At 65.6% G+C, this 26,829-nt stretch overlaps 1 protein-coding gene across 2 annotated transcripts in view; it reads right to left on the bottom strand.

The window, feature by feature from the left end:
• SKI (SKI proto-oncogene) overlaps positions 1-21,171 on the bottom strand; it is a 50,136-nt gene extending 28,965 nt beyond the window's left edge. For both annotated transcript variants that reach the window (XM_059691538.1, XM_059691539.1), the window contains exon 1: positions 20,061-21,171. In XM_059691538.1, the coding sequence (XP_059547521.1) occupies positions 20,061-21,029 (969 nt within the window). In that variant the 5' untranslated portion in view covers positions 21,030-21,171. The remainder of the gene's footprint in view (positions 1-20,060) is intronic.
• Between the last annotated feature and the right edge of the window lie 5,658 nt (positions 21,172-26,829).

Below are 26,829 nucleotides of genomic sequence, written 5' to 3' on the forward strand. Positions count from 1 at the left end.
CCTAAAGCAGGGCTTGGGAGAAAACCGAATGTTTGTAGGAAAAAAGAACAGTCTCAACTCAGCGACGAAGTCAACCTGAAGTCCGCCACGTGGAGGAGAATGTAATGACCAAAACACGCGTCCAGGAAACAGAAAACAGAACAGTAACAGGAAAGTCAACGAAGCCAAACTGGTTCTTTGAGACGGTGAGTGACGCTGGCAGACCCCCCCCAGCTGATCGGGGACGGGGCGACCGCAGCGGGTGGGAGCGGGTTCCCGCAGGTGCTACGGGATTGCGAGGGGGCACGAGGAACACCTCATGCTGACACGCTGGAGGACGGAGCCGCATTAGGCAATCACTTGTAAAAACAAACAACTCTCCACCAAGAACAGAAAACCCCAACAGCCCGGCGTCGTTAAAAACCATTCCCCCCCAAAACGTCCAGACCCAAACGGGCTTCGTGCTACCGAGTCTTTTAAAAAGAAACAGTTCTTCATTCAGGAAATGCAAGAGGATGAGGATACGTCCCAAATATTCCATGAATCCCACGTGACCCTGATGCCAAAACCAGACAAAGACATTACAAGAACAAAAGACAGGACGAAAAAAACCACAGACCACGATCCCTCACGAACGTCGATGCAAAAGCTACACACAGAATGTCAGCACGTCCGACTCAACAACGTCCTGACAGATAATTAATACCCGATGACCAGGGCGGTTACCCCGGAACGAGAGGCGAGTCGGCCAACGGAACGCGCCGTGTTAACAAACTAAAGAAGGAGCGACGCTCACACAAATGCAGCGGCAGCATCTGACAAAACCCAACGCCGGTTCCTGGTCGGAGCAAAGTGGGCCTGGGCGGGCGGGCGGGCGGGCGGCCTCCTCCCCGGACAGCCGCGCCTCCCGGGCCAGGGTCGCCGCTCCTTTCCATGCAGCCCTGCCCTGCGCTCAGCAAGCGGACGCAAGACGTCCAGACTGGACCCGGAGAAGCAAGACTGTCCTCGTTCAGAGGACACCACCACCTGTGCAGAAAACCGGTGCAAAGCTACAAAAAGCTACCAGAACTAGTGAGTGAGTTGCAAGGTTTCAGGACGCAAGATCAATACACAAAAATCAATAGCGCTAGCGACTTTTAACCAGCGACTTAAAGTTTAAAAATAAAAACTGTACTACTTGTAAAAACACAAGAAAAAAAGAAAAACCTTTTTTTTTAAGACGACTGACAAGCCCTGTCTGGTAGGCTCAGTGGTTAGTGTGTCGGCCCACAAGCCAAAGGGTCGCCGTTGGATTCCTGGTCCAGGGCACGCACCTGGGCTGCAGATTCAACACCCGGCCCCCACCAGGGTGTGTGCAGGAGGCAGCCAATCGACGTGTCTCTCTCACATCAATGTTTCTCTCCCTCCCTCCCTCCCTCCCTCCCTCTCACTCTCTAAAAAAATCAACTGAAAAAATACCCTCTGGGGGGACTAACAACAACAAAGCCACCAGCCGCTCACTTTGTGACGCTGTGACGTCAGTTACGCTCCTAAAAGCTGTTTTTAAAAATAACCACACAGCAACCCAGGTGGCCCCTGTGCTCCCGGATTCGCTTGTTCTATGGTTTAAACAGTGTCCACAGCTCAGCTAGCAGCGTAAGGCCACCAATTCTCCCAGGGCCGTCCCACACACCTCCTTCCCTCCCAAAAGACACCCAGAAACCCTGCAGCAGGAGGGGCCGCTCCTCTCCGGCTCTGAGGGCCTCAAGGCTGCCACTGTCTCGCTGAAGCAGCCACAGGCGATGTGAACAAAGGAGGGCAGGGAGCCAATAAAACTTTATTTACACACACAGGTGGGGGGGGAGGGCTGTGGCCGGGGCTGCAGACGAGAGTGGGATCTGCTCCGAATTATTCGAAATGCACATTCTCAGGACCCACCTCAGGCCTAGGAATCTGCAACTCTGGGGACAGGACCCAGAAGCTCCAGCTCAAGACCGCTGGTCTAGGGAAGCCGGCCCGAGGGACGGGCTGACCCAGAGCCGAGGATGAACCAAGCTGAGCAAGCATCTCACAGGCAGCGCTGGGCCTCGGGCGGCCTTGGGGGGAACACTCACGGAAACGCAGGAGGCGGAGGAAGGAAGGGGGCGGAGAAGGACTGCCGCTGGCCCCTCCCACTTCCCCCGGCAGCTCCCAGCCCACCTGAGACACATGTCGCAGCTTGCGTGGCTCCGTGACCGCGCTCCACGGCAGAACGAGGACCTGAGTCACGCTTCGGGTGACTCAGCCTGAGAACGAGGGGCCTGAGTCATGCAGGCGTTGGCCGAGACCACGTCCTGCTGTGGGCACCGCAGGTGCGACCTTCGAGGACGGCGGGTCCCGTGTGCACACGCACACGCACACGCATGTGCATACGCGCTGGCGTGGAGACGGTCCGAGAGGATGAAGCTTGCTCCCCCGAGGGACGCTCTGGCTAGAGTCACAAACTGGCACAGCCGTGCTTCCTTCTTTAACTTTTTTTAACGCTCACCTGGGAGCGTGCCTGCTTGATTTTAGAGAGAGGGGAGAGAGAGAGAGAGAGAGACACTGATCGGCTGACTTCCATACACGCCCTGACCGGGACTCGAACCCGCAACCTGTCAGTACACGGGACGACGATCCAACCAACAAGCCACATCGGCCAGGCCTGTGGTTTCTTTTTTAAAGCAGCTGCTCATGCCCTTCTTTCTTCGATGTTAAAACGTAACAAATCCGCAGACACAGAAGAGAGGACATGCGCGGCGAGGAAAGAGCAGAAACACTCCCACCCCGCCCTCCTCTCGGAAATCGCCCCCACCCTGCTCTGCAGCCGCCAGGGAGCCCCGCGCACACCGAGGGGGGAGGCGGCGGCCACGCTGCAGAGAAGACGCCCGGGGTGACGTGCAAAAGCCCGGGTGCCAGCTGCCAGCCCCCGCAGGAGGCGGGGAAGTTTCCAGGGAGCCCGTCTGCAGAGGAACAGAGCTGTTCTCACCTGGCCCTGCTGCCCTGCTGCCCACACTGCCTGCTGCCCACGCTGCCCACGCTGCTTCAGCCTCGACGGGACCAGCCAATCAAGAGTCACCAGCACGGAAAGCTGCCCCGCAAAAGCCAAATTCACAACAAACCCCAGAACTTGGGGGAAACCAAAAGCAGAAACTGCCAAAGCAGCACCGCTAACCCGAGAGGACGGGCAGGAGGAGCGAGGGGCGGGGGGCGGGGGGCAGAGGCAGGCGTGCGCTCTTCCAAAAGAAACCAGGGCAAGAGCAGCGTTGACACAAAAACAAAACCACAGCCCTGGCCGGCCGCTCAGTGGTTAGAGCACTGGCCTGTGCACCAAAGGGTCGAGGGTTCGATTCCCAGTCAGGGCACAAACCTAGGCTGCAGGTTCAATCCCGGGCAGAGGCGAGTACGGAGGCAACGAGCACATCCTCAGGCAAGGATTTAAAAAACACCACCACTGGGAGGGGGCGGGCAGGGCAGGCAGGAAGTGAGGTCAGAACTGCAGGGCCCAAGGGGAACAGGCAGGAAGTGAAGTCAGAAATGGGAAACCCAAGGGGGACAGACAGGAAGTGAGGTCAGAACACCTATGCCAAGCAGGTGAGCACAGCCCCACAGTCACAATAATCGGCACAAAGGACGGATCTGTCAAAACCCGAGACAGGATGTGAGCAGCTGGACAGGCGGCGGCCGGCCCACAGGAAGCAGCAGCTCGGGGACGCCACCCCGGCCTGCGGACGCCGTGGATGTGGCCACAGCCGCCGCCAGGAAGCGCGTCGCCTCTCTCACGCCCTGGGAGCGCAGCGCGCGGCAGGTCAGGGTAAACGCCCACGTGCTGGGGAGGAGGCTGCGTGCAGGGGCTGCGGAGACTTCGGGCTGGCTGTTTGCACAACGTGCCGGTCCTGAGGACAGACCGGCTCACAGCGTCCCTCTCCCTCCCAGGAGGCCGGCCTGGGGTCCGTGCACGAAGGGCACGTCACACCAAGTACAAACGCTGCAGCGGGGACGAGGCCCCTGGGGCTGGGATTCCCCCTGGCTCCGTGACACCCACTCCTGCTGAAGATGGGGCTGGGGTGGAAAGGATGGCCCCCTGGAGGCACAGGCCTGGGAACAGGGCGGCCACCCGCGGCCGCAGGCACCTGTCAGGAGCCTCACCCCGGCAGGGCCCAAAGGACCTTCAGCGGTCAGGCCACGCCACGGGCACGCCCTCACCTCCTCTCTCCCGGCAGCTGAGGCACAGACAGGCTCTGGGCAGAGGCCGCGGTCCAGCCACCGTCGGGCCAGGAAACGCGTGGACAGCGCGCGTGGGAGGCCTCCAGAGCCTGGAGCCAGAGGACACCCCACGGGAGGAAGCGCTCGGTCTCCATGGATGACCTGGGACAGGGACAGGGAGCCAAGCTTCACCTGCAGAGAACACTTTGCTTGGCAATCAGCGGTCGCCGCCTGTCGTGCCCTACCCCCACCCGGGGGAGAAGGGTGCCACGGGGCCAACCAGCCTAGGGACCTGGATCCTGTACAGGACGGGGGGGGGGGGCGGGGGGGCGCTCACGCTGCCATGAGGTGGGGGAGAGGGGAGATTCTCGGGGAAAAGACATCGGGAGAGACAGAGTCCCAGCAAGCGGCCCAAAGAGGGGCAATTTCGACGTCAAAATGACGGCCAGAACGGACGGCAGCCCGTGGCGACCGGGGCAGAGCCACGTGAACACCGGCCGACGGAGCACGAGCACGGAGGCCTCTAACTGGGTCAGGCAGGATCTCGAGGGACATGAACCCCTGGGAGAAAGTTCACGGGGGACAGGATGCCGACAGGGTCCAAAGTCCCCCACGGGTTACTTATTAACCAGGGAGGGAGAGGCAGACCCGCCCAGGAGCCGGACCAGGGTCACCGACCTGGAGGGGAGGCGCTGCTGGGCCCCACCACATGCACCCCTGCGCCCCACCAGGGGACGCACCAGGCACCCCAACTAGAGGCACCATCCACAGGACAGCCCCGCACTCCGAACGCACCAGCGCCACAAGGCGGTGAGGGACCCGGGAGAAGGGGCGCTGGAACAGGCGATCCCACCGAGAGGCGCGTCCCGCTGGGTCTGGGTGGGACACCGGGCTGTGGGGCCCAGGCGTCCCCCTGCTGTGGCCACAGGAGCAGCGACGGACACGCTCTCGCCGTGCGCCCAGGCACCTGCAGTGGAGAGCCTGGTGGACAGCGGCCTCGCAGCTTCACCAGAGGGGTAGACGCTCAGAATAAAACGCTGAGCCCAGCCCGGCCGTGCGGCTCAGCAGCTGAGCATCGACCTCTGAACCAGAGGTCACGGCTCGATTCCTGCTCAGGGCACATGCCCAGGTTGCGGGCTCGGTCCCCAGTGTGAGACGTGCAGGAGGCAGCCGATCAATGATTCTCCCTCATCACTGATGTTTCTTTTCTTTCTTTTAATATATTTTTGTTGATTTCAGAGAGGGAGAAATAGAAACATCAATGATGAGAGAACCACTGATAGGCTCCCTCCTGCACCCCTCCCACCCCCCGGAATCGAGCCTGCAACCCAGGCATGTGCTCTTGACTGGAATTGAACCTGGGACCCTTCAGTCTGCAGGCCAACGCTCTAGCCACTGGACAAAACCGGCCAGGGCTCACCACTAATGTTTCTATCTCTCTCTGCCTCTCCCTTCCTCTCTGAAGTCAATAAAAACATATTTAAAAACAGAACGGAAAACGCCGAGCGAGGAGTAGAGGTGGCAGGTCTATGACTCCGGCGTCTGCCCTCCAGGGGGACGGCAGTCCCCCACACCAAGGGCACCTGGGAACACACAGGACCGCGTGGCGAGGCCGTGCTCAGGTGCTGGGGCCGGCCCAGCAGGGGCCACATCTGAGCCTCCGATTAGTTGTGGGAACACGCGCTCCCTCCTTTCTGAGCCACGTGGCATCCGCTGGAAAGCAGGCGCGGAGGCCCTGGACTGAACAGCGGGGCACCTGCCCAACGCGCCACACTCCTGGGCTGTGACGCCCTGGGAGCAGCCAGAACCCAGAGTCACAACGCTGGTGCGACGACCCAGCAGGCCGCGGCCCGAGCTCCTGGACCGACAGGGGCGGGAGGACCGAGGGTCCAGCCTGGGTCTGGCCAGGGCCCGTGCCGGTCGGAGAGGTCGGTCCCTGAGCCCTGTGCCCTGGCCCTTCCTGCCCCAAACCGCCAGCTCGCGCCCACCGCCGGCGGGACAGGAAACGGCGCCTCTACGCTGGTTTCTAAGCGCTGCCTTCTTCCCATTTTCTGAGAAACGTCACTTTTCCCCTGATAAGAATCGCCCTGGAGTCAGTCTCACCCCAGTCAGGTCAGGCTGTGGGCTCATTTACTGAAATCTCTGCTTGAAGAATGGCTGAAAGCTGACAGCCTCGCTCTGATACCGACGCCAGCTTCCCTCGCCCACCACGGGCACCAACTTACTGCCACAGCTGCCTGCACCCCGTGGGCGAGGCGGGGGCTGTGTGGCGCCACCCACAACCAGACCGCACGCGGAGGCTCCGGCCAGATGAACCCTCAAGCACCCCACTGCGGACGCCGTGTGGGGAAGCCGGCCAAGACCCTGGGGTGCTCCCCACCGGCAGTGGGCAGCACGGGCAGCACGGGCCTCCGTCTACGATCGCGCCCGCGCTGGCGCATCCTTTGTGTGCCACTCACTGCACCTGCTGGCGTCCATCGCTGGCCTGGCGGGCTGTGGGGGCACCGTGCCAGCCCCGTATGCCCACATGGCCCGGCGGGCTGTCAGAGGACGGGCTTTGCTGAGAGAGGACTGCTGCATCCTCACCCGCTTCACGTCCTCACCTCCACGTGCAGGGCGGGCACCCAACCCCTTTTACAGGTGGGGAGACCAAGGCGGGACGTGACATAACCCAATGCCCGAGAGAGGGAGTGGCGGAGCCGGCCGGGCCCTGGGAGTCCACGCCCTAACCACTGGAGAGCGCTGCCCCTCAAACTTCTAGAAACTTCTCCTCGGCTCGAGATACCAAAAATCACACCATCTACTACGTGCAGAGGAGATAGAGAAGGAACCAGAGGTCAGAGTCAGCGCTGGAGAAAGTGGTTTCTGCTTCCCGCTGGCAGGGGAAGCGGGCGCCTGAGGGCACTGCCTCTCATCCCAGCGCCTCCCCATGGCCTCCGACAGTGGCCTCACCCCCACCCAGCAGGTGGGGCCCCACCGGTTTTGCAAAACAAAACTCGAGGCCCCTCCTTCTAGGAGCCACTGGGGAGGGGGTGCCGCCCTCACACCCCCACCCCTCGTTAACATTCAACAGCCAAGACGAAGCTGGACTGAGCGCCAGGGGCCGCCGGGCCAGGAGGCCGCCTGCGGCTGAGGTCCAGGCTTGCTCAGACTCAGGAGGCCAAGATGGGGCGTTTGGAAACCAAGGAACGGAAATGGCTGCCATGGCTGAGTCATCAGCTCCACCAGAGCCGCCCGGGGAGGGGGCCGCGGGCAGTGTGGGCACCGCCCGTCCAGGCCCCGGGCCGAGAGGCAGCTGGCCGTGCCCTTTGGAGCTCGGGGGAAGGGGCTGGCTTCCTCCTGAGCTTCAGGGCCGGCCACGCGCCCAGGCGCGCCTCCCCGCCCGCAGCCCTCCTGGAAGGCCCAGCCCCCGCCAGGCCACCGGTCACCACGGCCCATCGAGTGCAAACCGTGCCGAGGGCAGGCCCGGACCTGACGCCCCTGCGGGCCGTGCGCTGTGGTGGCCAGAGGCCAGAGAGCAAGAAAAGCTCCCCGAGCGCCCGTCCCTCCCAGAGCCACGCTGGACGTGGGCTGCGGGCCCGCCATGCACGCCCCTGCCCGCCGGCCGCCAGGGGCAGCCCTGGCCTCTCTCCTCCCCGGGAACAGGCAGGTCAGGCCGTCCCGGCAGCTGGCGTCTCCTGCTCTGGCTCTGACACGTTCGGGGCGAGATTATAAAGGAAGCAGAGCCCATCCTCTCTCACTCTTTTTGAAGAACTCTCCCCCGGCCGCGGGGCTCAGGGGCCGAGCCTCGACCCAGGAACCAGGAGGTCACGGTTCGATTCCCGGTCAGGGCACAGGCCCGGGTTGCGGGCTCGAACCCCAGTGTGAGGCGTGCAGGAGGCAGCCGGTCAATGATTCTCTCGTCGTTGATGTTTCTCTAAAGTAGGCTAATTTTTTGAAAAAAAAAAAATAATAACAACAACTTCCTCCAGAAATGGGCAGGACAGAGACTTAGAGGGAAAGAAAGGTGCGTGAAGGCTCATGGGGCCTCCTTGGGAGCCGCGGGCCCTCCTGCTGCCCGGCCCCCATCCCTGGGCCAAGGCACACGCAGACACGCAGACACACGCACACACACACAGACACGCGCATGCACACGCAGACACGCGCACGCGCACGCTGGGCTCTCACACGGGCCTCCCAGGATCAAAGGCGTCATCAGCCCCACGAACCCACGGTCCCCGCCAGTCCTCTCTGGCGGCCACAGGCTGGGCACACAGCAGGGCTCCATGACGGAGGACGTCCGCACGCAGGCGGTCTGCCGCCGCCCTCCCACCAGGACACCCCCCGGGCGCCAGCCCCTGGGCAGCAGGTCACTGCACCTCTAACAGCAGGGCCCGGGCACACGGGGTTTCATTCTAAGAAGGCGGGGGCCCCGGCTCAGTGCTGCTCCTGCCTCCGACGCCGCACAGCCGGGTTTAGCGACAGACGGACGGCTGAGCCACGACACGTGGGCACACGAAACAGCAGCCAGTCACATGCGGTGGGACTCATACCCACAATGCACAGGGAGCGCATACAGCCCAACGCAAAGCAGGGCAAAGGGCTCAAACGGGCATTTCTCCAAACGCGCACAGGCGGCCAGTAAGCACGTGGCCGGACGCTCTGCATCACTGACCACCAGGCAGGCGCAGCTCAAGCCACAGCGAGGCCCCGGGCGGGGGGGCGGGGGGGGGGTCAGTTGCCTAGAGCGTTGTCCTGATGGGCCAAGGTTGTGGGTTCGACCCCGGGTCAGGGCACATACAAGAAGCAACCAACGATGCATCGATCAGCGGAACAAACCCATCTCTCTCTCTCTCTCTCCTTTCCTCTCTCTCTAAATCAATAAATAAAAACTAAAACAACAACAGTGAGACACCAGCACACAGCCGCGAGGATGGCTACCATCAAACACACAAACAGCAGGTGCTGGCGAGACACGGAGATCAGAGCTGGGCCCCTGGTGGGACGGACGCTGGCGCGGGCGGGACGAAGACGGGCGCGGCGGCTCCTCAGAAATTAGACAGACTCACCACCGAGCCGCCCTCCACTCCCGGGCGCCAACGTCACAGCAGCGCTGCTCACAAGACCAAACGTGCGCACAGCCCAGCGTCCCCCGATGGGCGAACGGACACACGGACGGACACACACGCCCCGGGCGCCAGGAGGAGCTCCGTGCCGTGAGGCGGGCTCGGAAGGACAGAGGCTGCGTGATCCCGCCCCCGGGAGGGCCCTGGAGTCCGGGTGCAGGGCGGGGGAGGGGGACTGTGTGACGGGGTCAGAGGTCACTGTGGGACGGCGGCGGCTTCGGCGCAGGACACGCGGGGTGCTTCCTGGGTGCCAGGCGCTCAGGCTGTGGGGCAGGAAGTGGCGGCTTCCCAGCAACCCCTCGGCCTGGGGACTGGCCCGCGTTTAGAGAACAAGTTGGTGCCACGTAAAATCCAGACCCTACAGAGGCCCCGTGCCTCCTGGGACCGAGTCCACGAAGAGCGCGACGGGCAGTGCACACTGAGCAACGCACGACGGTCCCGGGGCCGTGCCCCGAAACCCCCGGGGCCTTAACCAGGTCACCGCCGAAGTGACAGGAAGAGACCCGCACGACGACCCCACCGTCGCCCACAACGCAAGATGCAAGAGGAACACTCACTGCACGTCTGTGAGGAGTGAGGCGAGGTCGCCGCCCACCGTCTCCCACCAGGAACGCCCCAACCCTGGCGGTCGCCGCGGGGGGGAGACCCTGTAGCCAACCTGGGCCCTGCGGGGGGACGCCAGCCGGGGCCCCCACTTCAGAACCAGCCCGGGCCCGCCATCTTCCTCCCCCGCTCCACACAGGTGCTCACACGCAGCCACGGAGAAGGGAGCGGCTACTGCTGCAAGGCCAGCGCCCCGGAGCCAGAGCCCCCAGGAGAGCCGGGCACAGACGCACTGCGACCAGGCCTGGGCGTCCACCCTGGGGCGCGGCCCAGACACGCGGAGACAACGAGGAGGGGGTCCCCTGAGGGAGCCCCGAGAGGAACAGGGCACAGCGCGCTGACCATCCGCGCTGTCTGTCCACACTGTCCGTCCACACTGACCGTCCGCAGACCGTCCACGCTGTCCGTCCACGCTGTCCGTCCACGCTGACCGTCCACACTGACCGTCCGCAGACCGTCCACGCTGTCTGTCCACACTGACCGTCCACGCTGTCCGTCCACACTGACTGTCCACGCTGTCCGTCCACACTGACCGTCCACGCTGACCATCCACACTGACCGTCCACAGACTGTCCACTGACCGTCCTCGATGTCCGTCCACACTGACCGTCCACAGACCGTCCACGCTGTCCGTCCGCACTGTCCGTCCACACTGACCATCCACACTGTCCATCCACACTGATCATCCGCGCTGTCCATCCACACTGTCCATCCACACTGACCATCCACACTGTCCATCCACACTGACCGTCCGGGCTGTCCATCCACACTGTCTGCGCTGTCCATCCACACTGTCCATCCACACCATCCGCACTGTCCATCCACACTGACCGTCCGGGCTGTCCATCCCCACACTGTCTGCGCTGTCCATCCACACTGTCTGTGCTGTCCATCCGCACTGTCCATCCACACTGACCGTCCACACCGTCCGCACTGTCCATCCACACTGTCCGTCCACACCATCCACACTGTCCATCCACACCGTCCACACTGTCCATCCACACTGACCGTCCACACTGTCCATCCACACTGTCCGTCCACACCATCCACACTGTCCATCCACACTGTCCGTCCACACCGTCCGCACTGGCCATCCACACTGACCGTCCGCGCTGGCCGTTTGCACTGTCGCGTGCTGCCGGCTGGGACGTCTGTCGGCATCCCTTACAGGGACAAGAGAAACCAGCGCCCTCGGTGTCCACTGAGGCCCAGAGCCTCGATGCCAAGGAGGTGGAAATGCTGGGGGACGCGTGCCCACAGAGCCGTGCCCGCCGACGTGCACACGCAGGCCCGACTGCACAGCAGCCGCAGACGCGGGTTTCTGAGATCCGGATCCACACACGGCCGGGCGCTCTGCTGGGCGCCGATGGCACTGTGGGTAACGGACGTTCCCAGGTGAGATAAGGTGACGTCTGGGACAGCGAGGCCTTGCCCACGGGCCCACAGCTCCTGCACCGTGATGTCCTTGGAGGCTGAGCAGCCGGCAGAGGCCCCGGCCCATGGGCACACCGCCAGCGCCCGCCACCCCTTCCCCAGCCCTCCAGGGTCCCCTGCCTCCCTCCCACCTGCTTCCACAGCCAGCAGGACCCCCGACGCTGGGACCACGGGGACAGCAGGCCCGGGGTGGGCCGCCCGCGGTCGGTTCCGGTCATCCTCAGCCTCCAGGGCTCACAGGGAAGCGAGAGGCCGCGTCACGGAGAGCCCCACACACACAGGAATCAGCGCGGACGCAAGCGCGTTGGAGGAAACACAAGCAGCACAAGCGGCACCAGCTCCCACGGCAATGATGTCCGGGCACGACCAACCACAGAGGGACCCCTAACCCAAGACGCTGACAGCGGCCGCAGGAAATCAAAGCCGACTCTCCCCCCACGGCTCCAGGGCGAGCAGAGCGCGCCACCCGTCTCCCGAGCCCACACCCCGCACACCCGCTCGCGTGGCCCAGATGGAGCATCGAGACGCGCAGGTCCCGGCCGGCAGCAGGGACACGGCGTGCACTCAGGGCCCAGGAGCCAGGCCCACAGGTCGAGGGCCCCTCACTGCGCAGCTCCCGGCGCTGGGCTCGGGGCCATGCTCCTCGGTGGTCCCACCGGTGACGACCCTCGGGAGCTCCGTGGCGGGCCTCCTGGCACAGCTCCCAGCCGGCCACGGCCTGGGCCGCGGGCCCCTCTGGGGAGGGCTCTCCCTTCCCCTCCCGGGCCCAGCCACGCCCGCCGCCTCCGGCAAGCAGCCGCCCACTCGCTGAGCCGGTGAGGCAGCCCACAGCTCACCTCGTTTCCACAGTTTAAAGACCTTTGTAAATTGAGACAAAACCAACGAGGGTCAGGCAGGCTGGCGACACTCACTGCGCACGAGGATGTTAAGAAAATCACAGTTTTGATAGTTCCGCAAAAAAAACTTAGCAAATTTACAACAAAACTGTCAAGTAATTAAGGCAAGGCACTTCACACATGAACTTAAACTGCTAATTAAAATCCCCTCGCTTAATTGACTACATTTGCATATCATTCAACTTGGGGAGCATAATTTTTTTAATGGTTTGGGCAAATCAGTTGTAACCTCAGGGAGTGGGCAGCAGCAGGGAGGGCAGGTGAGTCTGGGGCGTCAGGGGCCTGACCCCAGGCAGGGGTCCCCTCCCCCCGGTGGGCATGGCCGCTCGGAGACCCCACTGTGGTGCAGTGTGCTGACGGCACCTCCTGCTGCCCAGCACGCCTGCCTCCACCTCCCCACCTGGGACAGGCCCTTTCCTCCTCCGGGCGCGGGTCCCCCGCCTGCCAGGGCTGCTCTGCGTGCTTGCCCAGCGCCAGCCCTGCCACGGGAGACCCACTCACCCTCCGTGGCAACGGGTCATAGTGCAGATGGCCACGCTGACCTTCCACAAGCAAGCGCCAGCCCGGGTGGCACTCAGCCCAGCAGAGCCCAACGCGCGTGGGCTCACTCCTCAGGGAAGGCCCTGCCAGTCCTTGGGCCCAGGGACCAGGGCTGCTCGGACCCGGCCTGACCACGCCACCGTTCCCGGCCGGGCTTCCACCTGCTCCTCAGCGCAGCACCCACGGCTCTGCCACCCACTGTCCACAGAATTGGCATTTTCCCCGCAGCGGGACCCCCGGGCCTGCACAGGTCTAGCTCCGACGGGCAAGTGTAGCCGCGAGTTCATACGAAACCAGACGGCCGGGCAGGCAGAAGCGCAGCCTCAGGGCATCGCACCACGGCTGCAGCTCCGTGGGACCCCACGAGAGAGCCTCCAGCAGAACCGTGAGCACCACCGCGAGCAGGAGGGCCACGCGTGCCACCAGCTCTGCAGAGACGGAGACAGGGAAGCAAGCACCCACAAAGGGGAGGAGACAGCCTGGCGTCAGCCCCCCATCACCCGCAGGCCTGAGCTGCAAAACAGTGCCACGGGCTGGGATGGTGGACGGAGCACCAAGGTGATGCAGACGGGCTGTGCAGGAGAAGCTGGCACGCTGCCCAGGGAAACGGTGGCGCCACCCCCACCAGAGGTTCTAGCAGGCCATCCAGGCACCGTGGGCGCGTTGGGGGGGGGGGGGGTGTCCCTGGTGCCTGTCAGTGCCGTGCACCCACCCATAGGACGTGGGCTGCTACGGGACTGGGGCCGTTTCCTGACCCAGGGTCACTGCACGAGGCGAGATCGGCCCTCAGCCTCTGGACACGCGCCCTCCCTCAGCGAGCGGCTCTCAGAGAGCGTGGGTGCGTGGCCGGGAGAGGCCTGGGGGAGCCCTCCCCCGCTGGGGAACGTGGGGGGTTGGAGACCATCGCTCCAGACCACTCCCCAGACACCGCGTCGCACCCAGCAGCCGACAGCTCCTCCTGGGCAGGGAAGAGAGGTGTGGGCACGCGGACAAGCCGGCACCTGGTGGGTGTCCCCACCATGCGCCCCCCACCCCACCCCCACGTGACTGCTTCGGGCACAGTCAGCCGGGTCCTTGGTGCCACCCACACATGGGGGTCTCCACCCTGGGGCTGGGGGTACACAGCTCAGCGGCCATCGGTGGCTCACCCCCACTCACCACCTCACACGGGGGCTCAGACCAGCTGCGCCTCGCCCACCCTCGGGGCAGAATGCGCCCGACCAGGTGCCCACTGCGCCGCCTCCCCTGCCTGCGCCCTGAGCGACCTCCCTCCGCCACTGCCCTGCCCGCCGCCCCGTTTCTCTGCAACAAGCAGGAAGCCTGTTTTCAACAAAAAATGTTTCTTTCAAAGGAACCGGCCCATGTCCCAGGGGAAGCCCAGCCAGGGCGGGCACCTCGCAGGCTGGGCCAGGCAGGGCCACGGCGGGGACGCCGTCACTCGGCAGGCGGCAGGCACGTGTCGGGTGGCCCCGGCTCCTCCAAGTGCCCCACACAGACAGACCTGAGCGAGCCATCTTCTTCAAAACTCGCACAGGGCAGGAGAGGCACCTGCCAAACGCCCCCTCTGCACCCCGAGAAAGGCTCTCCGCCCCCTCCCCTCTCCAGCCGTCGACAGCGGAGCTGCTAACAGACCCCAACGACCTCATGCCTCCGTGAGCCCCTCGACGGGTGTTTATCCGGCCCCGGAACTAGGGGCCCAGCTGTGACCAAGTCCCCCGCCCCCACACCCGGGGAAGCCCACAACACAACCACAAGCGCACCATCGGAGAACCAGGCCGCGGCGGGCTGGGCGCCCAGAGTCGCCGAAACTTCCTGGATTCTTATCGATGCTCCCAACTCAAGAAGTGACAGCTCCTGTGAATCTTTGTAAGTCTCACAAGTAAATAGGGAAGGCGCAAATGCCCACCGCCAAGAGAGCCTGGGTCTCCCGGGCTCAGGCCAAAGTGACCCCCCTTCCCCCCAAAAGCCCACTCGTGGCCCAGCAGGTGCCCCATCCACTCTGGTTCCCACCATTTCCTCTAAAATTCATGCCCGACTGTGTCCTTCATTTTATTTTTGTTGTTGTTAATCCTCGCCTGAGGGTATTTTTCCACTGATTTTGAGAGAGTGGAAGGGAGAGGGAGAGGCAGAAACATCGATGTGAAGGACCGGTTGGCTGCCGCAAGCCAGCGCCTGCAACGGAGGTCCATGCCTTTGACCGGAATCAAACCCAGGGCCCTTCAGCCCTCACACTGACGCTCTATCCACTGAGCCACACCGGCCAGGGCTGGGTCCTTCCTTCAGCCAAGTGGTGGAGACTCCCTGACCTCACTTGGCCCCTCCTCGCCAGTGCCCCAGCAATGCCGCCTGAGAGACAGCCAGCCTGGCACAGCCCACACCACAGGGCTGGCCGCTCGAGGGCAGGGCTCCTGGAGAGTCCCCTCTTCCTGGGGAGCCCCCTCTTCCTGGAGAGCCCTGTCCCCCTCCTCAGAGCGGCCACCGCTCCTCGCCCACCGGCCGCCAGGTGCGTCCTGAGCAGACCGTCACCTGCAGGAGCCCAGCCTGGTCTTCGTGGGGCCCCGCCCCCCGCGTTCAGGTGGGAGGCTGGGGGGGCCGGGGCCACCCCGTTCCCACGAACAGCCGCCGGCCACACACCCCACACGCTCCCGTGCAATGACTTCCTGTTCCTTCTGCGAGCCGGGCCCGCCCCCCGCGTCTGAGCCGGTTCACAAGCACAAGGCGTGCCCGTCCACCATCTCACTGCCGCCGCCATCCCAACGCGCCGCCCGCCGCCCGGCCCTGGTGACGGCCAGGAGGGGACGGGCCCTCAGGAAGGAGGACGCGGTCTCCTCCCGCAGCTCGCGCTGACCTTAAGGAAATAATCCAGCCTCTGTATTTTGAGTCAAAACAAAGAAACTTTTAAAAAACATTTCAGTTGAAACTTGCATAACTCTTCCAGGGGAGAAACCCTCCCTCTTTCGCAATCCTTCGGAGGAGCCGCATTATTGCTGCTTGTGTAACAGTCTCCGGGCCGCAGTCGGCCGCCGGCCGCCGGCCACAGACACCGACACCTCCCACGGACGGCCGGGTGCAGGCCCGGAAGCGCCTGGGGCTGGGGTCACGCTTCCTCCCTCCGGTCCCGTCTGCCTCTCCCGATGGCCAGCGCCGAGGCACAGCCGCTGCAGGGAGGATGCGGAGCCCACGGCGGCGAGGCGGCGACCCTCCTCTCAGCGCCCCACGCTCCCGGGGCCGAGGGCGGCTCAGTGACCGGCTGCCCCGAGCGGGATGCCCACGTCAGGGAAACAGACCCCAGAGGGCCAGGGGCCCGGCCCAGCCCAGAGAAGGCGCTGGACCCAGGAGACGGCCGCTCCCGGAGGACCACGGACCCGCTGCTCGCGCAGACAGACGGACACCAGGCAGCCCCGCCTCCCCCGGCTCCACGGCCAATGACAGGGCGCAGGGCAGACCAGCTGCTGTTCCCCGTTTGAGGAGACACCCCGCAACCTTTACCCTAATGTCCAGACTGACTCACAGACCCATCCTGCATGGGGGGAGGGGGGGCAGGAGCCTTCCCTCAGAGCATCACCCGAGATGGCACCCCACCTTCTCAGCCAACCGTCTGGAAGCAGGAAATCACCACGGAACCCACAAAAACAGAGCAAACCAGGGGACACAGGGACAGGGGACCCTCGCAACCTCTGCCAGTCCGGGTGGCCCTGGGGGAGCAGAGCTGCCCCACGAGGAGGCGGGTTCCTGGAGGGAGCGCGCTGGCCAGAGCGGCTCCACCTGATGGGACGCCCTCCCCGTGGGAATTCCAGCTCAGAGGTCCCCAGGCCCCCCGCACCCCCTGCCTCCGCACCTCAGAGCCACAGTCACCCCCAACAGGGATCCTGAGATGCCAGGCTGCTCAAGGCTGCCGCAGGCCGGTTTCTGCCTGAGGGAGCAGGGCCTCGGACCAGGAAGACGCCAGTCCCGGCGCAGGGAGAACAGCATCCATTGGAACAGACCGTCCAGCCGTGGGCGCTCCCGCCGCACCCCGCGGGCCCGTGGGCCTAACACGCGTCGGCCACACGACAGGGCCACCCTGCAGGGAAGAGCCTCCCGGAACTCGGTGTCAGAAGGACAGAGGGACAGCACTTCCGAGGAGCCCTGCTGGGGCCCCAGGGGCGCAGCGCTCCGCCCTGCTGTCCCCGAAAGGGAAGCGCCTGGGCCCCCGCGGAGGGCAGCGCTCGCCACACCCCAGCGCCAGGATTCCTCTCCGGCAGCACCTGCACCTGCGCCGCTAAAACCAGCCAACGTCGCCCAGGCGCCACTGGACAAGCCCGGGGGTGGCCGAGCCCTGGGCAGAGGGAAGGCAGAGCGGGCGAGGCCCTCAGCTGCGCGCCCGTTCCCAGCAGCAAACGCGGCACGTCTCCGCCCAGAGGCACCGACACCTCAACCTCAACGCCCGAGACATCAGCTGCCACTCTGCCACCGTCCCGTTACACGCGAGGAAACCGAGGCACAGAGGCCACGCGGCACGCCCGGGGTCACACGGCAGTGCGGGCCGTGCGGTTCCCACCAGCTGCCCACTGCGGACGCCCACGGACAGCAGGCGGGGGAGCCCTCCCGCCGGGACCTGTTCCATCAGAGGCATCAGCCTGCGCCAGGGTTTCCAGGCCCGGAGCTGGCCCCCGCCCCATGCTCGGTTCCACCCGGCAACCACAGGAACCACCAGCCCCCACGGCTGGGCCGCAGGCGGAGGGCGCAGGCGACGGGGCCTGGGAGCACCAGGAAGGTCACCCACCCCTCCCACCGCCCGTGGCACGGCAGCGCCGACTAAGCGTCCGTCTGGCAGGAGACCTGGCGACACCTTGGCCGCCAACACCCGGGACGCACTTCCTCCTCCCAGAACCCTCCGCCCCAGGGGAGCCCTGTCCCCTGCAGAGAGCAGTGCCAGCCGCGCCTTTGTTGCCTTCTGTCCGCACGCTCGGCACATCAAAAACATTAAAATCAGCTACAAAGGAAGTGAAGAAATCAAAACACCTCCTATGAACACGCGGTCCAGAGGCGCTGGGAGGGGCCAGCGGGGATGGGCAGGCGCTGGGAGGGTCTTCCCAGGCGGCTCCTTCCAGAGCAAACAGCCTGGGCAGCTGTGGGTCCCCCACCCCCAGGCTGAGACCCTCCTCCTCACGTGGTGCCCCTGGCGTGTAGACACAAGCACACGGCTGTGCTGGGAAGATTTAAAGGGGACCACACACCCCAAAACTCCCAACGGTGCCATCAGAGCCACGGCAGCAGGGCAAGGGAGCCAGGCTGGCAGGAAGAGCCCAGAGGCGGGGTGAGGGGTGGTGGTGGGGGACAGCAGGAGGGCAGGCAGGAGCCCCTGGAGGTGCGGCCGGCAGAGACGGGGGACACGTGAACAGACAGCCAGACCTCAGGCCCAGGCCACCACTGTGAGGACAGAGCTGGGCTGCCACTTAGGCCTGGAGGCCGACCACTTGGGAGAGTCTTTTAAATCCGCACACGCGGCTTCTGAGCGGCTTTGGGGAGGTCACTGACGCAGAAGGGGCAGCGCTGGCCATCTGTCGAGATGGCCAGAGTGAAAGTGTGCTCCGACCACTTGTCTGTGGCTCGTCTCCCCAGACAGCCCTGGGCCGCAAGCCCCAGCCGCGCCCTCCCTGAGCCTGAGCGGAGGACACCCGCACGGGGTGCAGGGCGCCAGGCCGGCCGTGGCTGTGACAGCGGCAACCCCAGAACAGCAGGAGACCGCAAACACACACATGACCCAGATTCGGACACAAACACAGATGCAGACACGCCCTGCCAGACAACACCCTCTGCTGTCCACTCTGCAGGTGAGGGGCCTGCCGTGGCCTCGCCCGCCCGCCAGCTCCAGGCGGCCAGAACCCACCCACCCTGCACACGGGCCCCCTCGGGCCACGCTGGCTGTCCAGGGTGCAGCCACCCCACACGGGAAAGGCTCCCAGTCCCAGGGAGGGCCCCGCAGGCCACCCAGAGCCAACTCCGTCTCCAACACAGGGCCCTGCCGGCAGCCTTCCCACCGGCACCCCCAGAGCACACCCGGGCAGACCCTCCTGCCTGCCCCCCGGCAAACCCGTAGTCTGCCAACAGCTGCCACCGGGCACTGGTCTGGCAAGGGCAGAAACGCCCCTGCACACGCACACGCGGCAGGCCCTCCTTCTCCCCAGCCCCTCCTCCGCTCCCCAAGACTGACACTCCGCTGGAGGGGCGCCCAGAGAAAATCAGGCGGGAGCCTCTATTCACAGATTCAGAAAAAGAAGTTTGATGCAATAGCTGAATTAATTAGGCCTCCAAGAATAGCTGAGCCAGGGCAGCATTCTGTGTGCGATTTAATAAGCCTGGAAATGTGAAAGGAAAGTTGCAGGTTCGTGGGGAGGGGGCAGATGCCAAGAGAAGTTAGTGAGGACCTGGGTAATGCGTTCAGTGTCCAGCGGTCCCGGGAGGGGCCAGACCACAAATGTCCCCGGACAGACACACAGCAGCGCCGGCCTGGCCCTCCCCGCCCTGCCCTCCCGCGTTGGAGACAGAGGGAGAGGGACATGGGCGCCTCCAAAACAAACTGCCAGCCACAGGCCACTGGAGCTCTCGGCCTGGGGTGCCCGCTGCTGCGGCCTGGCGCCCCGTGCTCGTGGCCGCACCCTCACGCGGGGACTCTGGGTTCACTCCCTGGAAGGCCCAGGGAGACACAGAGCTGGAGTCCCCAAGTCTCGGCCCCCTGCCAGGGTGCCAGGACACGGGCCGTCTGTTAGCGTCTCCCAGGACTTCCAGGCACAGAAAGGCTCGGCCCGGCCAAGTCCCGCCGGCTGGGGCCTGGGAGCTCTGGGGTTGGCAGTGCCCTTTGCCCCCACCTGGTCTGGACGCTCCCTGAGGCACCCAGAGGAAGGCAGGCCTTGGCCCAGGGCTCCAGCCCGGGGCCCAGCCCAGGTCTAACTTCCCAGAGCTCTGGGCAGGGGCGTCCTGAGGACTGAGGCCTGCCCTCCCCGGCCTTTCTGGGCGGCTGCTGGGGCCAGAGGGCTTCTCCACCCACCGGGCCGGGCCCTCCACGCCAGGCAGGCTGGCTAAGTCCCAGGGGTCAGGCAGGAGGGGGCCTGCCTGCCCAGCTACAGGACCATCCGGGGGACCCTAAAGCGAACCCGATTCTCCTTCAAACAAAGCAAAACCCTGAGCCGTGGGGGAGAGGCAGCGCGCAGGTCTCAGCCTGCAGAGACAGGGCCCCTGCCCGAGGCGGCGGCCCCCACCCTCTCCCCAGCCCCGCCCCGCGCGCGCGCCCTCCCCCGAGGCCGGTGGGGACACTCACCAGGGGCACCCGCCGCTTGTACTTGTTGCCGTAGTCGAACTTCTCCTTCACGTCGTCCAGGCAGCGGCCCAGGCGGGCCTGCTCCTCCTTGCCCGTGTAGTCCTGGCTCAGCAAGATGTAGGCCCGCCAGTTGGCGGAGTCGAAGCCCCAGTGGCAGGTCCGGTTCTCCAGGGCCTTGTGCGAGTGCACCACGAACTTGTGCGGCGGGTACATGAGGCGGCAGTCGAGGCACTGGATGCAGGCGGCGCTCGGGCTGCTGTAGAGCTCGGGCACCAGCAGCCCCTTGCACTTGCCGAAGCACTCGTGGTACACGCGCACGCTGCGCTCGCGCAGCTCCAGGCCCAGCGCCAGGCTGGCGGCCAGCTCCTTCTTGCAGGGCGGCGGGTAGGCGCCTCCGTAGAGCAGCGCGTTGCACAGGCGCTCCGCGTCCGTCTTGGTGATGAGCCCGCACGAGGGCGCCGAGAAGGGCAGGATGCCCATGACTTTGAGGATCTCCAGCTGGTCGGCCGTGCAGCGCGAGCAGTAGATGTGCAGCTCGTCGCACACCGAGTTGATCTGCTGCAGCGAGAAGTCGCGCAGCACCGAGTTGAGGATCTGCGGCAGGCACAGGCGCTTCTCGCCGCCCACCACGAAGCACGAGATGGTCTCGCCCTCCAGGACGGTCTCGCAGCGCTCGGTGGAGCGGTCGGACGGCATGAAGAAGGGCCCGGGCAGCACGGGCGGCGGCGGCTGGATGGCGGGCAGGTGCAGCACGGGCGGCGGCTCGGCGGCCGCAGGGACCGGGGCCGGCACCGCGGCCGCGCCCGCTTCCTTGGCGCCCTCCTTCTTGTAGGCCTCCTGCGCCCAGCGCGCCGAGAAGGCGGCCGGGCCGCCCAGCGAGCTCATGGAGCTCAGGTGGAACTGCTCCAGCGTCTTCTGCAGCCCCGGGTGCGGCTGGAAGCCGCCGCGACCGCCCGCCGCCGCCTCCATGGTGCGCTCCGACTCCACGGGCCGCTCCCGATCCCGTGCGCCGGGGCCCCCGCGGCCCCCGCCGCCGCCCCGCGCGCCCCGGCGGCGGCCCCGGCCCCGGCCCCGGCCGCCCCCCGCCGCCGGCTCCCGGACGATCACGGCCGCGGCCTCGCCCGGGGGCGCGAAGGGGAAGGCGGGCGGGGCGAAGGGGTCCCGCCGCTGGAGCCCGCCGCCGCCCGGGCCCGGCGCCACATCCACGCGCCCCGCGCCGCGCCCGCCGCCTGGGCCCCCCGCGCGCCCCCCGCGCGCCCCCCGGGCCCTAGGCGCGGGGCATGCCCCTGCGCGCGCCGCCAACGCCAACGCCAACGCTCGCGGGCCCGGGGCACGCGGGGGGCGCGCGGGCAGGTGCCGGCGCCGCGAGGCGCGAATCGCCGCGGTGGCCGAGGCCGAGGGGCCCGGGAGGAGCGGGGGCGCGGGCGCGGGGCCCGCCGGGCCGTCCTCGCGCGGCGCGCCGCCGCCGCCCCGCTCCTCCCACCGCGCGGCGCCCGCCCGGCTCGTCCCGGCGGCGCTGGCCGGCCGCGTCGCGCCCGCCGCCGGCCGCCCCGGCCCGGCCCTGCCCGCGCCCACCCCGCCGCCCGCGCCGGCTCCGCGGCCCGCCCGTCCGCCCCCCGCGAGCGCGGCTTCCGGGGCGGCGGAGCGCCTGTGAGGCGGCCCTCAAAGCACGGCGGCGGCGGCGGCGGCGGCGGCGGCGGCGGCGGTAGCGCGGGGAACGGCGTACATCCTCCCGCGGCTGGCTCCGGCTCGGACTGAGCGCCGGGCGCTGAGCTCACGCCGCCGCCCCGCCCCGCGCCCCGCCCCGCGCCGCGCCGCCGCCCCGCCCCGCGCGCCGTCTGGGCCGCGCGTCCGCCTCAGCCAAGCGCCGGCCAGGAATGCGACCGCCCCACTGCCGGCTCTTCCAGGAACGCGCGCTCCCCCGCCCGCGCCGGTGCCGCTCGGCCGCGCTCGGCCACGCTCGGGCCTGTCCGCCTGACACTCGGCCCCGTCCGCCCGGGACTCGGCCCCGCTCGGCCCCACCCACCTGGGACTCGGCCCCGCTCGGCTCCTCTCGGCTCCGCCCACTTGGGACTCGGCCCCGCTCGGCTCCTCTAGGCCCCGCCCACCTGGGACTCGACCCAGCTCGGCTCCTCTTGGCCCCGCCCTCCGGAAGGCCGCTCGGCGGGGGCGGCGGCGGCGCCGGGGGGGGCCCCCTTTCCGGCCGAGGCCGCTTCCTGCGCGGCTGGGAGGGCTCCGGTCCCGACGCCGGGGCCCAGGAACCCACACGCCGCCCCGCCACAACCGCAAACCAGCGGGGAAGCGGGCGGGACGGGACCGCGCGGCCCCACCGCACGCCGCGCGACCCCTTCTGTGACGGGGTTGCAAACGCACCACACAGCCCAGCTCCCCACACGCGACGCGACGGGGACGCCACGAACACGGCCCGGGATCCCACACACGACCGGCCTCCACGCAGTAGGACCCAAGGCCCGACATCGGACAGGGCGCCACGGGACCATAAGGGCCACTGACACGTTAGGGTGGAGACACCCCGAGACCCGGGCAGGGACCCCTACCCCCAGGGGTGTGGCCCAAGCAGCACCCACCACCTCGTGACCCTGCACCCGGGTCGCCCCCACGGCCAGCGGGACCGCCAGGCAGCAGCGTGGCCTCCCAGCTGTCCCCGCGCAGGACAGCGGGCTCCAGGGGCCGGGGTGGGGCCGGGATGGATGGTCCTGCACCCGGGAGCTGAGCCCGGTGCTGGCCAGGGTGCGGCCAGGGCCAGGCCTAGGGTGGGTCCTCGGGAATCGGGCCCCGCAGCCCCCCGGACGTGGCCCATCCCCCACCCTGGCTGGGTCCTGGGGGCAGAGGACTAGGGACCCGAACTTGGACAGGCGGGCGCCGGAGGCCTGGGGGTGGGGGCTTGAAGTCCAAGCAGTCCCGGCCGTTTTCATCCTGAGAGAGGACAGGAGGACAGTCCAGCTGAGCCGGACGGGAGCACCTCTTTCTCCACACCAGGAGGGCACCCACACCAGCCTGGCATTGGGGGGCCTGGGGACCCTGCCTGCTGGGCAGAGGCCCTGGGGCCTCACCCACTTCCGCTTGGGTGGCCTTCAGCCTGTCACCTGCTCCTACCGCCCCAGTGGAGGCTGGCACGGACCAGACCCCACACCAGTACTGCTGGGGGCAGCGCCTGCCCAGGGCACTGACCGGGCACCTCTGCAGACCTTGAGGTGCAGGCCGGTTTCTGGAGAGGCAGGTAGCTCGGGTGGGCGGGTGACCACACACCTTCCTGGCCGCAGACCCAGCAGGCACCCGGGGTGGCCCTGGGGTCTGAGGTTCAGGGTGCAGTGCTCCATGTTTGAAAACCAGACTGCTCCCCACCATGGACGTGAACCCCCCTTCCCCCCTCCCCCCCCCCCCGCCAAACATGCGCCCTGGGGATGATGAATGCTGTCGTCACTCCCATGACTTCTCTGTGCGCGAATATGAGATTGGGGAAGCGGGGTTTAAGAACCAAAGACGCTCGGCCGGCGTGGCTCCGCGGGTGAGCATTGACCTAAGAACCAGGAGGTCACGGTTCCATTCCCGGTCAGGGCACATGCCCGGGTTGCGGGCTCCATCCCTGAGGAAGCAGAGGGGGGGGGGGGGGGGGGGGAGGAGTGCAGGAGGCAGCCGATCAGTGATGTTTCTATCTCTCTATCCCTCTCCCTTCCTCTCTCCCTAAAAAATAAAAACATCATAACATAATAACTAAATAAAAGCCAAAGAGAAGGGGCTTTTCAGAAATCACTCTCTTGGCCCACACTTGGACCGAAAACACCTGTATTGCAGCTGACACCGTCTGTCCCTGCCCCGTGGACTGGAACCCTGGACAGCGGGCAACCTGGAGCTGAGAGAGGGTGGTCTGCATAGAGGCTGGACCGGGAACTGAACCCCGACCTCCTGGCCGAGCGAGGACTTCCTCCTCCTCTTCGGACCGCTGGGCGCTACCCGCTCCGCAGTGGGCTGTGCTGGCTCCTGCCCCCCTCCCTCCGTACCCTCGGGCTCTGCAGGGCTCCGGGGAGGGGCCCCAGGAAGAGCCAGCCGAGGGCCAACACTCCCCACAGCCGCAGGATCCAGAGTGAAGCCAGCGGGGGTGTGAGGGGTGCTGGGGACAGGTGTGAAGGGCCCTGAGATGCAGGACGGGGCGGTGGGGGGTGGGGGGGATGTGGCTGCTCTCAAAACCTGCTCCCCGTGAGAGTGGAGGCCTCCTCCCATAAGGTGTCGAAGTTTCTGGAGCAGCCAAGCCCTCCCACCCAGCCAGGACCAGGGCAGCGTGTCTGCGTGGAGCCGGCCAGGCCCTGTCTGCCCCGAGCCTGGTGGGGGCGCTCCCACCTGCTGGCCTGCGCCCCGGCAGCCCATCCCAGCAGCCCACTCCTCCCACCGTGTCAGGACCACGGACCAGGCACCATCCGGCAGGTGGAGGGTCAGGGCCCAGGCACAGCTACATGAGGGCGGAGGCAGGGACCAGGCCCTCGCCTGGCGGGTGGGTGTGGGCAGCTGCTCATGCCGTGCCCACTCACTCGGTAGCTTAGCCCCTGCAGGTATGAGCCGGGGCCTGGGGCCAACCAGCTTCTCTCCATCTCCTCCCGGGAGACGGCACAGGATGGACCGCACTGCGGGGACGGAGGGGGTCCTGCAGGCTCAGGAGGCTTCTGGGGCCCGGACTGAGAGATGAGGGTGCGGCCAGATCGGGGCTTCTGGCCTGGGGAGGAGCTTCAAGTCCCAGCTGGAGAAACGGGCTGAGAGGCCTGGATCGCAGCTTCTCGGAGGGTCCCAGACAGCTTGCCCCCGGCGGGCGGCAGCGGGCGGCTCCGACCTCCGGGCTCCCAGCGGCCCCTGCTCCCTACACCTTGAGCAGCAGAGGAGACACTGGGTGCAGCCGGGCACAAACCCCCGTTGTCAGGAACGTGCTAAGATTGTCTTCAGCTCGGCCGGCCTGGCTCCGTGGCTGAGCGTCAGCCTATGAACCAGGAGGTCAGGGTTCGACTCCCGGTCAGGGCACAGGCCCGGGTTGTGGGCTCGATCCCCAGTGGGGGGCGTGCAGGAGGCAGCCGATCCATGATTCTCTCTCCTCATTGGTGTTTTTTTTTCTCTCTCCCTTCCTCTCTGAAATCAATAAAACATATTTTTTTAAAAAAGATATTGTCTTAAAACTTTAAATCTGAAAAAATGTTCTCAAGTAACATGATCTTAACAGTTTAGAAAAGACTTTTGTCTTCATTTGGTTCCACCAAAAGCAGCCTCAACACGCAGAGGGTGCAGACGGTTGACTTGGGAGGCCATCCCCGCACACGCAGCCAGGCGGGGCACATGCGTGTGTGTGTGTGTGTGTGTGTGTGTGTGGCCTGTCACCCTCCGGCCGGCCGGGGAGCTGGGCCTGGGCACAGCGGGAGGGCACAGCCCCAGGAGCAGGGAGAGCGCGCCAAGGGGCACGGCTCAGGGGAGGAGAGTCGGTTCCTCGCGGGCCGAGCTGGGAATTCACACCCGGGGACCGCATGGGACCATGTGGTTCTGCGCTGGAATTCGCCATGAACGTGTCTCCATATTTATGAGCAAATGGAACTGCCACAGGCGTGGATGCTGGTACAAACCCCCGCACAGTCGGTAGCTGTGTCCAGGGAGAGGCCCCGAGGGCGGACCCGCCGCGGTGAGCGCACCAGAACCACGTCTTGGTTTCTCCGTTCCATCCTCTGCTGGGAGGAACCAGGCTCGGCTGGTGGGGGCATCGTCCTGCACACGGAGAGGTTTCGGGTTCGATTCCCAGTCGGCACAGACGTGGGCTGTTGGATCCCCACGGGTGTGGGAGGCAGCCGGTCCATGCTTCTCTCTCTCCCTTCCAAATCAGTTTTTAAAAAACAACATATCCTCAGGTGAGGATTTAAAAAATAAATTAAAAAAGAGAGGAACCAGAGTTCTTTAGAGAAACGGCTGGTCCCGGTGCCAGGAGGGACCGAGGGCCCACAGCAGGGCAGGGCCGGTCAAAGGGCACGGAGCCCCCCACCCCGGACTCCCAAGGGAAACCAAAGCTCACTGAACATCACCAGGAAATAAAATAGGAAAGCACAAGTCCACGCAGAGGCAAATATCTATTAAAATAAGTGTATTCAGCCCTGGCCGGTTTGGCTCAGTGGATAGAGCAGGGGTGGGCAAACTTTTTGACTCGAGGGCCACAATGGGTTCTTAAACTGGACCGGAGGCCGGAACAAAAGCATGGATGGAGTGTTTGTGTGAACTAATATAAATTCAAAGTAAACATCATTACATAAAAGGGTACGGTCTTTTTTTTTTTTAGTTTTATTCATTTCAAACGGGCCGGATCCGGCCCGCGGGCCGTAGTTTGCCCACGGCTGGGATAGAGCGTCGGCCTGCGGACTGAAGGGTCCCGGGTTGGATTCCGGTCAGGGCACATGCCCGGGTTGCAGGCTCGATCCCCAGTAGGGGGCGTGCAGGAGGCAGCCGATCAATGATTCTCTCTCATCATTGATGTTCTATCTCGCTCTCCCTCTCCCTTCCTCTCTGAAATTAATAAAGAAATATAAAAATAAAATAAATGGCCCTGGCCGGTTTGGCTCAGTGGATAGAGCGTCGGCCTGTGGACTCAAGGGTCCCAGGTTCGATTCCGGTCAAGGGCATGTACCTTGGTTGTAGGCACATACCCAGTAGGGGGTGTGCAGGAGGCAGCTGATTGATGTTTCTAACTCTCCATTCCTCTCTGTAAAAAAATCAATAAAATTGCCGAAGC

The sequence above is a fragment of the Myotis daubentonii genome, chromosome 3, assembly GCF_963259705.1.
Source record: "Myotis daubentonii chromosome 3, mMyoDau2.1, whole genome shotgun sequence".
NCBI classification, from domain to species: Eukaryota; Metazoa; Chordata; class Mammalia; order Chiroptera; family Vespertilionidae; genus Myotis; species Myotis daubentonii.